Here is a 15944-nt window from a genome sequence, read left to right on the forward strand (position 1 = left end):
CTTTAACATAGTTGCTGTAGCTAAAATATGAAGCAACTAAGAGACAGACACACACAGGAGAATGGTCTATTACCTGGATAGATGGGTATGTTCGGTTGTTGTCTGTGCTGTGCTCCCCTGGAATGCTGCCTGCTGATCGCCCTTCACATTTGTATCTAAAACGCATTCCCCTCTGCCTGGGTTGTTCAATTATCTCTATACGTGGTTCATTACCACCTGAAAATTTTAAAAGGGGGGAGGGTGAGATTAAAATAGGAATGATAATGGATATTGACCATTTTGTTTTTTATAAAACAGTAGACTAAAAAATTTTCCCTCTCAATATTAAATAACAAGGTTGAAATGTAATTATCAAAGATTGGGTGGCAAAGACACTCTTCTCTCTCATTCAAATTGAGCTCCCGTACAGTGTAAACACAAGTCATTCAAATCATATTTACTGGTTAGCACTTTATTGTTTAATATCTATAACTAATGCCAGAGTGAAGTTCTGTGATAACCACTTCAGAGATACCCACTTACATGAGACCAAGTAGAAGGGTTTTTCCCCAAAATTCTCCCAAATGGGTCAAGAAGATAGTCTTCAGAAGTACAATATTATATTCCAAAAGTGACTTTGCTTGATTTTACATTAGACTTAACAGTGGACTAAAAGACTGTTCATTGAAAATGAAAATGTATTTAAATCCTCGCAGAAGGAAATGTTAAGTTTTTTATATCTCCATTGGAATCTTAAAGGACTTATACATAGTACAGCAAAACAAGTTCCAGAAGGGACTTTACGCTCAAAAGAATTTTCAGTCAGTCCCACCTAAAGTATAAGACACAACAGAGGAAAAGAAAATAACTATTTACTTTCTATAGCAAATGTAATTCAAAATATATACCTTTAGAATCAATACGGATACACAGAACAACATGGATGAATCTCAAAATAAATACGCTGAGTGAAAGAAGCCAGATCAAAAGTGCACATACTGTTATGATTCCATTTATATAAAACTCTAGAATATGTAAACTAATCTATAATGATAGAAAGCAGATCACTGGTTGCCTAAGCATAGGGGTGTGGAGTGGATGGGGAACTTTGGGGAATGACAGACATGTTAATTACTTGATTGTGGTGATGATCTCAAAATTGTATAAATACGTCAAAAGTTATAAAATTGCATACTTTAAACATGTGTAATTTATTGTACATTAGTTATATGTCAATAAAGCTGTCTAAAACATATGCACTTTTGCCCCCTCTTATTATCCAAATCATGGAAATGATCCAAATCATGGACATGACAGTTTAATAAAGACACTCAAGTGTGCTTACAAGTAGGGTACTTAGCAATGTATCTTTATTTCAGGGGTATAAAGATGCCTTCCACTAAAAAAAAACCCCAAATCAAAACCCAAAACCCCCCAAAAAACCCTCCCTCAATCAGTTTAGTGATTTCTAAATTCCCACAATTAAGATATCCATTTATTTGACTAAAGGCTTATCCTCTGTTATGATGCAAGCAAATCTTCAGAAAGGGTAACACAGTGGGTATTATCAGTGCAGTATGGGGAAGAGGCCTTTTGAGTACTCCTCAGCCACATCTTAACATTGAAGACCCTGGAAATATCATATCTCTTAAGTTTCCTACTCTATAAAATGGAGATAATAACAATAGCACCTACCACATAGGGTTGTTGTGAGTATTAGAGATTAACATGTGTTAGGTTCTTACCAAGTATCAGACATATAACAAATATTCAGTAAATGGTCTATTATTATTTTGAATGCTTTCTTGAAAACAATGATTTATAGTGATACCATGACAGTACATACACAACTGCTTCTTTCAAGGATCTTACAGAATAGTGAGGCAAACAACACAAATTATTAGACTATAGAGGAAGGAACAAAATTTTGTTTATGCTAACAAAATTCTGCATAAAATTGTAATAAGAACAAAAGAGTCAGGAAAGCCTATGTCAAAGGAAAAAAAGAGGTACTGAAGCAAAAGGGTGGGGAGGGGGAAGGGAGAAACGCAGGCATTCTAGAGAAAGGGAAGAGTGTGTCCAAAGGTGGAGGCACAGTAAAAAAGAGCCAAAGAATCACAATACAGCCCCAATGGAAATGAAGTACACTTCCACCCTTAGAAAGAGAACCAAAGCCAGAGTACATTTGGAGATTTGGATTTCATTCTATGAGCGACAGAGAATCAATGTAAGGTTTTATGCAGGGGAATCACATGATCTGATTGACATTTTAGAGTAAGAATTCTGGTGGCAGTGAACAGATTAAAAGGAAAAGAGAAAGTAAGGTGATCAATTTAGAGGCTGTTACAGTAATGTGGGCAATGATGAGAGTATTTCTGAAATTTGGTAGTGATAATAGGAATGAAGGATTATTTAAAAGATAAAATTGACAGTACTTGGTGACTGAATGAACATTAGGGTTAAGAGAAAGTAAAGAATCATTGATGGCTCCATATTTTCTACTTTGTGTTACTAAGTAAAGTATTACTGGTATCTTTAATTTGATTCTGTTTGGTTTAGACTCCTTGTGCTTGAATTTACTACCTATTTGTTTATTCAAAAGGCAAAGAGCCAGGGAAAACTGACTTTAACCTAATCAAGTTAATAATATTTATTTCAATTTTACTGAAAAATGTAACGCACGCAGATGAGTATTTCAATTTTGCATCCTTGGGAAGGATAAACTGGGAGATTGGGATTGACATATACACACTACTATATATGAAATAGATAACAAATAAGAACCTACTCTATAGGACTTCTCTGGTGGTCCAGTGGTTAAGAATCCGCCTGCCAATGCAGGGGACACAGGTTCGATCCCTGGTCTGGGAAGATCCCACATGTTGCAGGGCAACTACTGAGCCTGTGCTCTAGAGCCTGTGCGCCGCAACTACTGAGCCCATGCGCCACAACTACTGAAGCCCATGCCCTCTGGGGCCCATGTGTCGCAACTACTGAGCCTGCGTGCTGCAACTACTGAAGCCCTCACGCCTACAGCCCATGCTCTGCAACAAGAGAAGCCACTGCAATGAGAAGCCCGTGCACTGCAAGAAGAGTGGCCCCTGCTCGCCGCAACTAGAGAAAGCCCGTGCGCAGCAACAAAGACCCAGCGCAGCCACAAAAATAGAACCTACTGTATAGCACAGGGAACTCTACTCAATACTGTGTAATGACTTATATGAGAAAAGAATCTAAAAAAGAGTGGATATATATTTGTATATATATGTGTGTGTATATATATATATATATATATATATATATATATATGATTCACTTTGCTGTACAAGAGAAACTAACACAACATTGTAAGTGAACTATACTCTAATAAAAAAAGACAAAAAATTTCACAACCTTATATATCCTTGTAGGAGTATTTAAAAGAAAGTACATTTTCCTCTGAAAACGAAGTTCAAAATACTCAACAGTATTTTTTAAGTAATATCTTAAATCATCTTTGTGGTTGAACTAAAGGTCAAATAAATCCCTGCCCACTGCTTATTTAAAGGTGTCTTAGTGGGAAGTTGATATAGAATGACATCACTAATGGTAAGTGGCTAACTTTTGAGGGAGGAGTGTGAATAAAAGTGCTAGGCTTAAAGTGAGCACTCAAATATTTCATTGGTTATACAACACTTCCTTAAACTAGAAAGTGTGTTTAAGAAAAAAGTCTGTAGACAAGAGAACAGAAAAGCAGTTGCTGAAAGATTAAATAAAACATTTTCTAAAGATTTTTAAATTCTAAAAATGACAAATATTAGTTATCATATAATATCAAGTACTTAAAAAAACCCTTGAACTCTATTCTTTCTATTGTAGAAGCTCTTTATTGGTAAAAAGTCTAACAACCAGAGTTTACTGTAATATTCTCCATTCCCCCAGCTGGAAATAATCTTCCCCTCCTCTAAACTATCACAGCGTTTTGTTTATGGCAATTATTGCAAATAACTGAAGTTAGGGAAGACTCACTGTTTTATTTCTTCTTGAAAAAAAGCTACTTGTTTTATTTCTTCAAACAACTTGTTTTATTTCTTCAAGCTACCTAAAGGCAGGAATTGTGTCCTACTCATCAGTGCCTTGCACAGATATTCAGTAAATATCTGTGGAATGAATGACTGAAAATCTAAAGATCTTTTTGTTTGTCTACATTATGCAAACATTGAAAGACTATATTAATAATTATTCACATTTTCCTTATTAGGTTGTACTACTAAGGAAAAAAACAGTGCTTTGTAAGTACTAAAATCGCTACACCTTCATACTCCTCATACCTATTCATATTCTAATTTCTTTACCTCTATTTATAATTTTAAAAAAATTCCCAGCTATAAATCGTTTATAATATCATGCATCAGTACAGTGTATCAGTTACTTCCTTCCTCAGTACCCTGTTCTGAAGTGCCATCCTTCCTGAAGATAAAAAGTGGTGAAATGCAATCATCTATGGAGTGGAAGTTGGTAAAACATAAATCAGGGAACTGTAGAGAAAATGAGTATTCTTAACTAAGATTATCTCAAATCACTACAGTTTTGAAAATCATAGAAACGTCTTCAAAAGTTGGTTCTAAACAAGCTGATTACTGTACTTTTCTTTAACCAATATTATGCACAGCTGGGATTGACCCCTAAATTTTTAACAGTATTGTAAAATGCTCATACAGACCAGAATAACATTTGAAATATAGCCAAAATGTCTGCAAGATATATTTATGTTTTTATTTGCACTTAGGCAAGAAAGAGTGCTATTTGAGTTTTTAAGATTAAAAAAAGAAAGTACATTGGAAAAGAAAGAAAAAAAAAGAACGTACATTGAAATAAAAGATAAAAGTGGATGATCAACTGTCAGACAGCTAGCACTGGGAACCAGCATTAATTGCACAGTGAAAAGATGTTAATTATAGTAATTAAAACACTGTTTTAAGGCACTTTAATATACATTTCTCATTTGATCCTTTTAACTTTAGTCTCATAAAAACAGGACAGGAATTATTATCCCATTTTACAGTTGCTAAAACTAAAGTTCAAAATTATATAAAGTTATAAGAAAAAGAAATTATGAATGACATTAGCAAATATAACAGCTGGGATCCCAGGGGGGTCAAATTCAGAGAACAAGCAGCATAAAAGCAGCTGTGGATAAAGTCACAATAACTGATATAGCAAATAAGCTAAAATAAATGCAAATTAGTTTAAGAAGATAATGCATCTTGGCACAGGCAAGTGAGTATTTAGATGCAATGAAATTCCTGGAACAAAGTTCATATTGGGGCTATATATCAGAATCACCTAGGTAGCTTTTTCAAAAAACATACATGTCCTGACCCCACCTGAGATCTGCTGAATAGAGATAGAAATCCATCTAAAGCCCAGACTTGTTTCTGAAAAAAACTTCCCAAGCAATTTGAACACACTCCTGATTAAGAACCATTGCCCTAAAACACAAAGAAGTGGAAACAACAACGCACATATCTGGAGAAGCAACCCCAAAATTCATGTACAAGGATGAGCCGGGTGATGGACAGACTAGGTGGAGGAATTCTCACTACTTGTAACTCTCTCCCACTCTAAAAAGCTTACCCAAATGCAAGCAAGAGAAAAAAAGCACTATTACAGAGATAGCCTTCAACTGCACTGATATTTAAAATAAATCTTTTACAAAATTAATATTTTAACTATCATCAGTAACACTTCTTACAAGACAGCATGCCAATGTGTGAACACCACAGTTTTGAATAACTGACTAGAGACTGAATCTCATTCACTGAAGTACAGGATAACAGATTGCCTGAGACCCAAAGGAGCAAATGGAGTTACCAATATATTCTTTTCTAAATATCACCTCTACTCACTTTGGAGAAAAAGAAAAGACCTGTTCTTCTTTCCTCAAACCCAACTGAATTATGTTGATGACCTTCTTTACCTTAAGACACAGGTGAGTTTTTCCATTTCTTCCCAATTATGATAAAAATTTAGAGTTACCACTTCCTACACAGAATTGTATCCAATTAACAAAAGGGCAAGGAAAACTCAAGCCTATTCCCATAAAGACAGAAAAAGACTAACACAGAAGGTGCAAAAGAAATCAAAGGAAGGATAAGTTATATCAATCAAATTAGCAAAAGGACACGTGGTTTATTTACTAAGCAATTTTTTATTTACTTTCTTCTTCAGAATGCTTACTATCATTTAAGTGGACAAAGGAGACTGCCTCCAAACATCACTGTCAACTTCTACTCCCCTAGTTTAAATATACACAAAACTACTTCAAATTATTTAAAAGTAAATGGGCATGCTTACATATTCTTGAAAGATATATTTTCTATCTAGCATCTGGTCTAGTCTATTTTTATGAAACCTTAAGGTTTCGTAAAATTCTAGAATCATCAGGATACTTAAACAGTATTAAGTGCCAAGTGTTTCTAGGAGCTCCTGTTTCCTAGAGGTCTGAGTCCCAAAAGAGCTCCAGTACAGAAGAAAACTAACATTTATGGGCATGCATTACCTCATTTGCTCCTATTAAGACTCTGCAGTTGTTATACCCATTTTCAAATCATAGAGTGGCAGAACTGGAATAAAAGCCAACCCAGGTCCATCATGGACTAAAATCCAGGTTTACTCTAATATATCAGGCTGACTCTCTCATCTGGGCTTTAAGAATCCAAGTAAGGGAATTTGCAGATGAGTATTTGACTGATGTATGCACCACAAGGTAAATAAAATATGTAAAAAATTTTGGCAAAGAGATTTTACTGCTAGAGATTCCACTGCCATTGGGGTGTGGGGTGGAAGAATAAGTCCTGAAAAAACATTTTAACTTCCAGGGTGAAAAAAGTAGAGAAACGAAATTAAAAACAGATGGCAGGGCCAAATCATCTGTCTGGATTAAGACCGTCAGATTTAAAAATAAAAATTATAGGATGCCCATTTAAATATGAATTAAACAAATAATTTTTTACTGTAAGTATATCCCATGCAATTATTTGGGTCATGTGCCTACAAACACAATCATTTGCAGAAAACACAGATGAAAGAAAGATGGAACAAAAGGAAATTCTGAGTCCCTCAAATTATATTTGAGAAAGATACTACACACACCCCAGATGTTCCCAATTATGAGTCATCATGATTCCTCCCTAGTCATTTCACTTGCTCATTCCCTTCACTCTATGTCTATCATATATCATCTTAATTCTTTTATACTACTGTTATCTCTACATTTTCATGTGTTGCACTTCTGAAGCAGCCTTCATGTTTATGTGTTCAGTCTTCTACTAAAAACAATAAATCACTGTCTTTACCTATCAGTTCCAGCTCCAGTTTTTCATTAAAGATTAAATTGTGTCGTACTACACTGAGTTTTTCCCCTTTACTCAAGACAAACAGTTCTCTTGCAATTTACACTACAAAGTTGGTAAGTAGTGCAAAGTTGGTAAGTAGTACACGATATCTTCATGTACTTCCTATTATGTGACGTAGCACAACCATACTAAAGAAAACTGTGAATATGCTATACATAAAATAGATAAGCAACAAGGATTTACTGTATAGCACAGGGAATTATACCCAATATTTTGTAATAACCCATAATGGAATATACCCGAATATGCAAAAAAACCCCGAATCACTATGCTGTACATGTGAAACTAAACAATACTGTAAATCAATTATACTCCAATTTAAAAAATAATAATTTTTAAAACTGTAAATAAAAATAAATTACCTAAATTTTAAAACATATTTTACCAAATACAGTACTATTTATTAGTAAACAGAGCTATGCGCACACAGGAACATTTGTACTTTCTACTGGAACAATGAGAAGCTTTAAATTCAGACAAAAAAAGAGCTAATTTTATTTATACTAAACAGGATAGAATCATAAATATACAAGAGTAATGACTGTCTATGCATACCTTGGATAGGACTGAGAACATTTTTCTTAATGCCTGTCCTCATTAATTGTGTCAAAAGACTGGAACCAAGGTGTAATTTTTTTTTAAAAAGCAATAAAGACATCTTAATAGAACTTGAGCTGTGAAATCCTAAATAACATAATTTAATTGAACAAAATTTAGAATCATACATAAAGTCCCAGTTATTCATGGTACTTATATAATTTTATTTATGAAATAATGATCTGTTACTTTCACGTTATACAGATCATATATTCAACTACAGACACCTATTTACATATTACATCCGGTAAGAAATGGTCTTAAATGCTTGGTAATCAATAAAAAATACTTTTTGAGGTTTTATACAACTTTACTACAAACAGACTCTAAACTAGACAATGGTAAACTAATTAAGCAAAAGTTTTTTTGTCGTTGTTGTTACTCTTTCAGTTAAATTACTGTTTCAAAACAGGATGGGAGTTTATAATTTTGTGAATCTTTTTGTCTAAGGTCTTTACTGAGTGATTAAGGACACCCAGACTTTTCCTCAGCAGTTTTCAGACAACTGAATTACAACTTAAATAACTTGTTATATTTTAAACAGTCCCATTTTAATGCAACTCCAGAAAACAGGAAAAACAAGAAAAGAAAATTACTCTACAACTTTCCACTCCTTTAAATTTTTTCCCCTTCAATTTAGGAAATCAGTCCTCACAACAGAACAAAATATAGTGTCATTAAACAAGTTTAAATTGTATCACATTTTTAAATGATGTGGGTCTTAGGATACTCTATATAAATGGCTAATTATTTTCTTTCTCTTTTGAAAGAATTAGGAGTATTACATTCATGCCATATATCAACAAAGTTTGGTTAAATTACCAGAAGGCTGATTTTTTTTTTCTTATAATGCTGGCTCTTCTTTAACTTTCATACAAAATCTTTCTGATAATCAATAAATTAACCAAGTGTTTCAAGTCACTTTGCACTTTTAATTTATACACGGTTTGAATTTATGAATTTACAAGATTATCTGAAAGTTCAGGGTCACTTAGGTGGCTAAAGAGAAAGTTGAAATATGTTAAACTACATTTGTATTCTCACATGAAAACCACAGACAAACTGAAATCAAATGTCATGTGAACCACCCCAATTTCCTTCTCAGCCTACAGCACTAGCTATGGATTTGTTCTGCTCAACCCTTTAAAAAAAAAAGTCCTTTATGCTTTCTACTTCCTCTTCTCCGCTAGTCATCAGCCTTCTACTGAGGGTCACTGAACCAGGGAGTTGGGAGGATGCGGGTCAAGCATAAACAAGCCTCCCTCTGTAGCCTCCTAGCACAGGGTTAATCCACACTTTTAGGCCCCCCAGCCTCTGCTCACGCTGCTCCCTCTGCCGGGAAAGTGCCCCCATAAACCTTGCCAGACTTCTGTAAAGGTCCCACTCGAATGCAGTCTACCTGATTTACTTCCTTTAGATTACAGGCAGACCTAAACCATGGCTGGATGTGAGGCTCCCTCCCTCACCCTTTAAGCAGTTTCTTGGTAAACTGGTTTCCCCCAAAGCAAGAGATCCACGCATTTATTGACTAAAAGTAAGTATTCACATAAGTGATAGAAAGTTGTTTTCATTCTTACTCATATTTTAAAGCACGGGGATTCTAAAAATCCTCTTTTCCCCTTCTTTCCAACAAAGGAAAACAAAACAAAACTCGACTTCTGTTCCATAAATTAGAAAGTACGCACTTTACAGTAAAAATGATTCACTTTGTTGAAGCAACATTTCCACGTAAGACCTGTTAAAATACCACTGGTGATTTTTAAAGCCGCACCGCATTTTGTCCAACTGTCAGCACGACAGCGATCACCTCTTGGCAACTGATGAAATTAAACTAAAAAAGATAGACCTCTCCTGAGGTCGGAAGGCTCCTCGTTCCTGTTCTAAAACGTAAAACCACCGTTTCAATTTAAATCAATTTTTAAATACGGGAAATCTTCGTCCTCCTTTATTTAGATTCTTATTACTTCCCTAACCAAAAATCAAGTCTTTGGGAAACTCTAAGGCTCCGGCTATTATAATGGCATCAAATTACAGAGCGTGACTTTGATTTCGCACGCAAACCCTGAACCAGCTTACTTTTTTAAAAGGCTGACAGTTTGCCAGAGGCGATTTTAAAGACAGAATGAGTCACAACCAAAATTGAGCGCCCGAAACCCTGAGCGGCAAGACCCTCGGACGCTCTCCTCCTCCGCCCCCGCCGTCGGGGCCAGGCTCGCGCCCGGCCCTCGGTAGCCCGCGCCGAGAACACTCACCTGAGGCCATGGCTCAGCTCACCGCGCCGCCCCGCTCCGAGCGTCCGGACCCGAAGCCGCTGCAGTCAATCAGCCCGTTAGTCAGGCGGCCAAGGGACCTCTGCCGGCGGGATCCCCAGTCCCCCTGATCACCCCCGGGTCCTCCTCTTCCTCCTTCCCGCCCTCCTCTGGGTTTGCGGCTCACACCTTCCCACCCGCTTAATTCTCGCGCTCCGGTCACCCGGCGTTGCCCGTCCCGGCTGCAGGAGCCAGGAGGCGGAGCGCTGCTACAGCTGAGGGCAGGTCGGCCCGAGAGGCGAACAGCCCGGCGGGGGGGGACTTCCCGCGGCTGACGTAAACTCCTCACCGCCGCTTCCCCCGGGCTGGGGCGGGGGCGGAGCGTCTTGCGACGGGCGCCCGTGCTTCCGCCCTCAGCGGCCCGCGCCCCGCCCCGCCCGTGCCCGTGCCCCGCCCGTGCCCCGCCCCCGCCCCCGCCCGCTCTCCCGGAGCCCCGGTGGGCTTGGGACCTCGTCGCGGAAGCGCGAGCGCGGGACCTTCGGGAGCGCAGGGAACGCTGGGAGCCGGGAGGTGACGGCCCCGAGCGTGCGAAAGCCGCCGGCTCCTGAGAAATCCCCCTCCTCCAGGGTGTTCTTGGACGCGTGGCTTAAAGTTCAGGAGCGGGTGGGAGGGTGCGGTGACGTCTAGAGGGCCGGCCGCCCGCGAGCACTTGGGGGCGGGCCGGGCGGCGAAGTGGGGCCCGTCCTCCCAGCCTGGGGTAAGGACAGCTGGGGTTTTCGTTGGGTGGTTCCCCCTCTTCCTGATTTCGCACATGCAAATCCCTGCCCCCGCGCTGGCGGGCGTCCCGGAGCGCACTCGAGGGGAAGTGCGGAAGCTGCAGCGGCCTCTGCGCGCCTGTAATTAAGGTATTTGCATACGGGGACCCCAGCAGTCTGATCTTATCCCTTTGCATCATCTCAATTGTTCTGTTAACGTACTTTACAAACTAAAACTTTTTAAACTTTTGAGGTCCGCAGTGTGAGTTCGTTGCCTCATCACTCAGTGTGCTCGAGATTAATGACGTGGACACAGCCTTGGGGTTTGACAGAGTTACCCCCGTGGAAAGGAGGACGAAAGTTTAGTATGCTAAAGGAATCTAAGTTAACTTTGTTTCTTTCATGTGTAAATAACCTTCTATGTGTCAGTTTAGTTACCTTATAATGTATTATCCTCATTTTATAGATGAGGCAGTCAGGGTTCAGAGAAGTTAAGTAACTTGTTCATACCTCAGAATGCTACTAAAAAAAAAAAAGAACAGTTTAAACTCAGGGTTTTCTGACTCCAAAAGCTCCATGCTCTTTCCACTATCCTTTACTGCCTAATGTAAGTATGGAGGGGCAATGGGAAATATCAGCCATACTAGTGCCAAAACTGGAGGACCCAGTTGGGGAAATAATTAAAAATAAACTCTCCTGCCACGCCCAAAACATCCTCTCCACAAAATATAGAAAAGTAGAAAAGAATGAAATAGTTTTATTATAGAATAAGCATTAAACCATACTGTGATGCACTAAAGAGATTGCAAAGAGAAGAAATCTCACTCGTTTATATAATCAGACAGATGCAATCAATTACATACCTGTTGTCCTTCTCCCAAGGAAAAAAAATAGGAAGTTACATCTTGGAGCCAAAAGCCAAGGTTTAAACTCCCACAGAGACAGAGAGATGGGGCACCATCCTCCTTGATATTCACATTTCAAAGAGATAGCTCAAAGGCCCCCAAGAAAGATCTTAAGGGGGTACAAAACTGGCAAACTTGTTTAGCTTTTTAAAAGGTGTACATACATCTCAGAGAAATCATTTATAGCTTCTGTTTTTCTAAAAGAATTGCTAAATGAAAAGTAAGGGGGTAATGTTCTTTGTTCTTTTTGGCACCAGGCAGATTTTTAAATTTAATTATTTTAGACTTGTATTCACCCTTACAACCCCAAATGTGAGAACTATATGAATGAACTAAGCATAAATGTTTAAGAATCCAACAGGAGGATGAGAGACGAATAGGAATGGAAAATAGTTTGCGTGTATTTGTTTATATTTCACCTCCAGAAATTGATTGGTTTTAGGTGCTTCTTTTTTTTTAAGATGTTGGGGGTAGGAGTTTATTAATTTATTTATTTATTTTTGCTGTGTTGGGTCTTAGTTTCTGTGCGAGGGCTATCTCCAGTTGTGGCAAGCAGGGGCCACTCTAAATCGCGGTGCGCGGGCCTCTCACTAGCGCGGCCTCTCTTGTTGAGTAGCACAGGCTCCAGACGCGCAGGCTCAGTAGTTGTGGCTCACGGGCATGTGGGATCCTCCCAGAAGAGGGCTCAAACCCGTGTCCCCTGCATTACGAGGCAGATTCTCAACCACTGCGCCACCAGGGAAGCCCATAGGTGCTTCTTAATAGGACACAATAATGTTTGCTTACTGAAGAGTTCTGGGCCAAACAGAATCTGTCCCAGTTTCAGGACCCCAAACTAGTCCTAAAACCACTCCGACTATGAAATCACAAGCTGGATCTTATGAGATTTAGTAACACTACAGAATTTTGAATTTATTTTATTTTTATTTTTCAAAGACTCACTTATTTAAACCTCCTCACTAATAGGATGGCATGTTTGTATTTATTTCCAGGGCTATTTGTCACATGAAGAAGCTATAGATTTATATTATCTCACCTTTTTAAAGGCTTTTTTGAAAATCCTTTCACTATTTTAGAAACTTGCTGAACCCTTTTTTCAAAGATCCAGTCCACATCTGAAAAGTGAAAATGTTTCACTTGTGCAGGATAAACTTAATTAGAAAAAAAAGGAAGATTACAAGACAAGGTGATGGATGGACTAAAAACAACAACAAATGTGAGTAGTGGTTTTTATTTTTTTTCAGACTTATGTGGGGGGAAAATAGTTTATTACTGTAAAGATGATTGGCAGCTAATTGGTGGGGATTATAATGTAACACATGGTATTATTCCTCAAGGGCTTACAGTTTTTGATACTATTTATTCAGTCCAACAAATATATATTCTGTGCCAGTTGCTCTTTAGATTGTGGCACGAACACTAATAACAAGATAATCAACTACTCCTCAATTAAAAAAAAAAGACAAAATCTCTGCCTTCATGCAGCTGTCTCGCATGAAAGACATCAAGCGTGTTAGCAAGTAAGATCATCTACAATACTATTATTAAACCATTTTGTTTCTTTATTGCTGTCAAGAAAATGAGGTAATGGGATAGAAAGTGACTGAGGGAGAGGGATACTCTGAGGAGGTGACATTTGAGTGGAGTCCTGAGGAATAAGAAAGAGACATCCACAGAAAGATTCAGGGAAAGAGCATTCCAGTGCGAGGAACACCAAGTACGAAGTCCTTGAGACAGGAAAGAGCTTACGTGAGGGGCTGAAACACCACTGGGACCAAACCAAACTGAATGAGGTTGAAGAGATAAGCAGGGGCCAGATCATGTAGGACTTTGTAGGCCATGGTAATGAGGATGGATTTTATTCCAGGTGCACACAGGAACCTACTGGAAAGTTTTAAGCATGTGATGGATTTATGATTACATTTCCAGATGTTTACTTTGGCTGATGTGTTAAACTGCTAGGGGCACTGTATGCTAACCAGGGGCAGGAGTGAAGGCAGAGTGGCAGAGAGGCTGTTGCAGTCGTCTAAGGGAGAAGTAAAAGTCGTTTGGACTTATGTTTTAGCAGAGGAGATGGTGAAAAAGGGTCATATTCAGTAAGATTCAGGTGTCAGAGCCTGAAGGACTTGCTGATGGATTGGATGCAGATGGAAGGGGAAAAAAAGGAATCAGGGATAACTCACATTTTTGGTCCGAGCAACAAGGTAAAAAGGAAGGCTGGTGAGAGAAAGGTTTGAGAGGGAAAACCAGGAGTTGTTTTAGACTTGTTAAGTTACAGGTGCCTATTAGATATCTGAGTAGGTAGTTGAATATATAGAACTAAGCTAAGGGGAGAGGTCAAAGGTAGAAATAAAGATGTGTGAGTCAGCAGCATTTCATTTAAAAAAAAGGAGCACAGAGGAAAAAAATTAAAAAGAACCCAAGAAGCCTGGTAGAAAAGAAGGAGCTGCCAGTGAAAGAAGAGGAAAACCAAGAGACTGTTTCAAAAAGAATGGAAGTGGTCAGCTGTGTTAAATGATGCTGAGAGACTGCAAAAGATGAGAATAAAGAAATGACCTTGGATTCGGCAAGATGAAGGTCATCAGTAACCTTGATGAGAGCCATGTCAGTGGAATGGTGGGAATGAAAGCTGAATTGGAGGAGGTTGAGAAGAGAATGATGGAAAGGATGAGTATACACAACTCTTTGAAGACTGTTAAAGGAAACAAATGGGGCAATAGCTGGAGGGGGATGTGGGGTTGTCTTAGGCTAAGGGCTGTGCTACAACCTCCATCTCACCAGGTTAACACAAAGGTTATTTATCACTTGCGTCACAGTCCAATGTGAGTTGAGTGGCTTTCTTCCAGAAGTTATCCAGGAACCTAGATGCCTTCTATCTTGTAGCACCAACATGTGGATTTTAAAGTCATCTTGGAAAAGGAAAGAGGGTAGAGAATCACGAATGGGAGATTTTTATGTGCCAGACCTGAAAGTGGAATACATTCCTCTGGTAACAGTCTGTTTTCCATATGGTCTCCACAAGGGGGCTGAGAAATATAATTTGAGAAATGGAATTTAAATATGTGCCGTGGAAGTAGAGAAGAAATTGGATATGAGTAATCACCAGCAGTCTCTGGTACTGCAGTTTTGTTTTGTTTATAGAGGGTCAGATTAAGGCATGTTTGTAAAAGATAAGACTGACTCACTAGTGAAGGAGAAATTGGTGATGATTGAGAGGAAGGGAGTAATGAGTAAGGGAGAAAGAATGAAATCTAAAGCACAGGTTATAGGATTGGCCATAGATTGGAATGGGGACACTTCCTCTGTGGTAACAAGAAGGAAAGTAGAACCTAGTAGACCTGATGGTATAGAGATGAAGTAGTCAGTCAAACTGCATTTTTTTTTTTTTAGTGAAGTATGAGGTATGAGGTTATGTTCAGCTGAGAGTGGAGGGCAACAAGCAAGAGGAGAAGCTGAAAATGCAGTCTGTGAGAGTGGAACATTAGATGTGTCTGGCTGTACTGAATAATCATTTGAAATTTGTGGTCATAAATATAATGTCAGACCAGTACACAGTATTTCTTGTATGGTTTTTAACCCAGGGGATATCAGTGGGTTTATTTTTGAAGAAGAAGACAAAGAACTAGGAAAATTTAAGTCTAAATGGGAATATGAGGGAGGGATGTTAAGTACTTCTCAGCTCACACACACTCCCTGGGTGATGTCACCTATTCCCATTATTTTACCTATAGTCCCAGGACCATATATCCAGCCTGGATCTTTGCATGGGTTTCAGACCTGTATATCCAGTTGTCTATTAGGAGACTCATAGACATCCCAGACTCAATCAACACAGCATCTCCTCTTCCAGGTTTACTCTTATTCCCATATTCCTTGTACCACCATCTACCCAGACACAAGTTAGAAAGTTGGGAGCCATCTTTGACTCTCTCTCTAATCATCCTCTAAACCCACAATGTCTAATCATCAAGTCCTGCTGATTTTACCAGTCCAGTGTGAATCCATTGCTTCTCCATCTTAACTGCCATTGTCCTTGTTCAAATCTTCATCATATCTCACCTGAAC

At 38.6% G+C, this 15944-nt stretch overlaps 1 protein-coding gene across 1 annotated transcript in view; it reads right to left on the reverse strand.

The window, feature by feature from the left end:
• The window catches only part of REL (REL proto-oncogene, NF-kB subunit), a 38626-nt gene extending 27912 nt beyond the window's left edge, over positions 1-10714 (reverse strand). Inside the window, exons 1-2 of the mRNA XM_079941639.1 lie at positions 10223-10714; positions 74-216 (exon numbers count right to left, since the gene is read on the reverse strand). Coding sequence (XP_079797765.1) covers positions 74-216; positions 10223-10232 — 153 coding nt within the window. The 5' untranslated portion in view covers positions 10233-10714. The remainder of the gene's footprint in view (positions 1-73; positions 217-10222) is intronic.
• Positions 10715-15944: the final 5230 nt, after the last annotated feature.

The sequence above is a fragment of the Stenella coeruleoalba genome (assembly GCF_951394435.1).
Source record: "Stenella coeruleoalba genome assembly, chromosome: 13".
Taxonomy (NCBI): domain Eukaryota; kingdom Metazoa; phylum Chordata; class Mammalia; order Artiodactyla; family Delphinidae; genus Stenella; species Stenella coeruleoalba.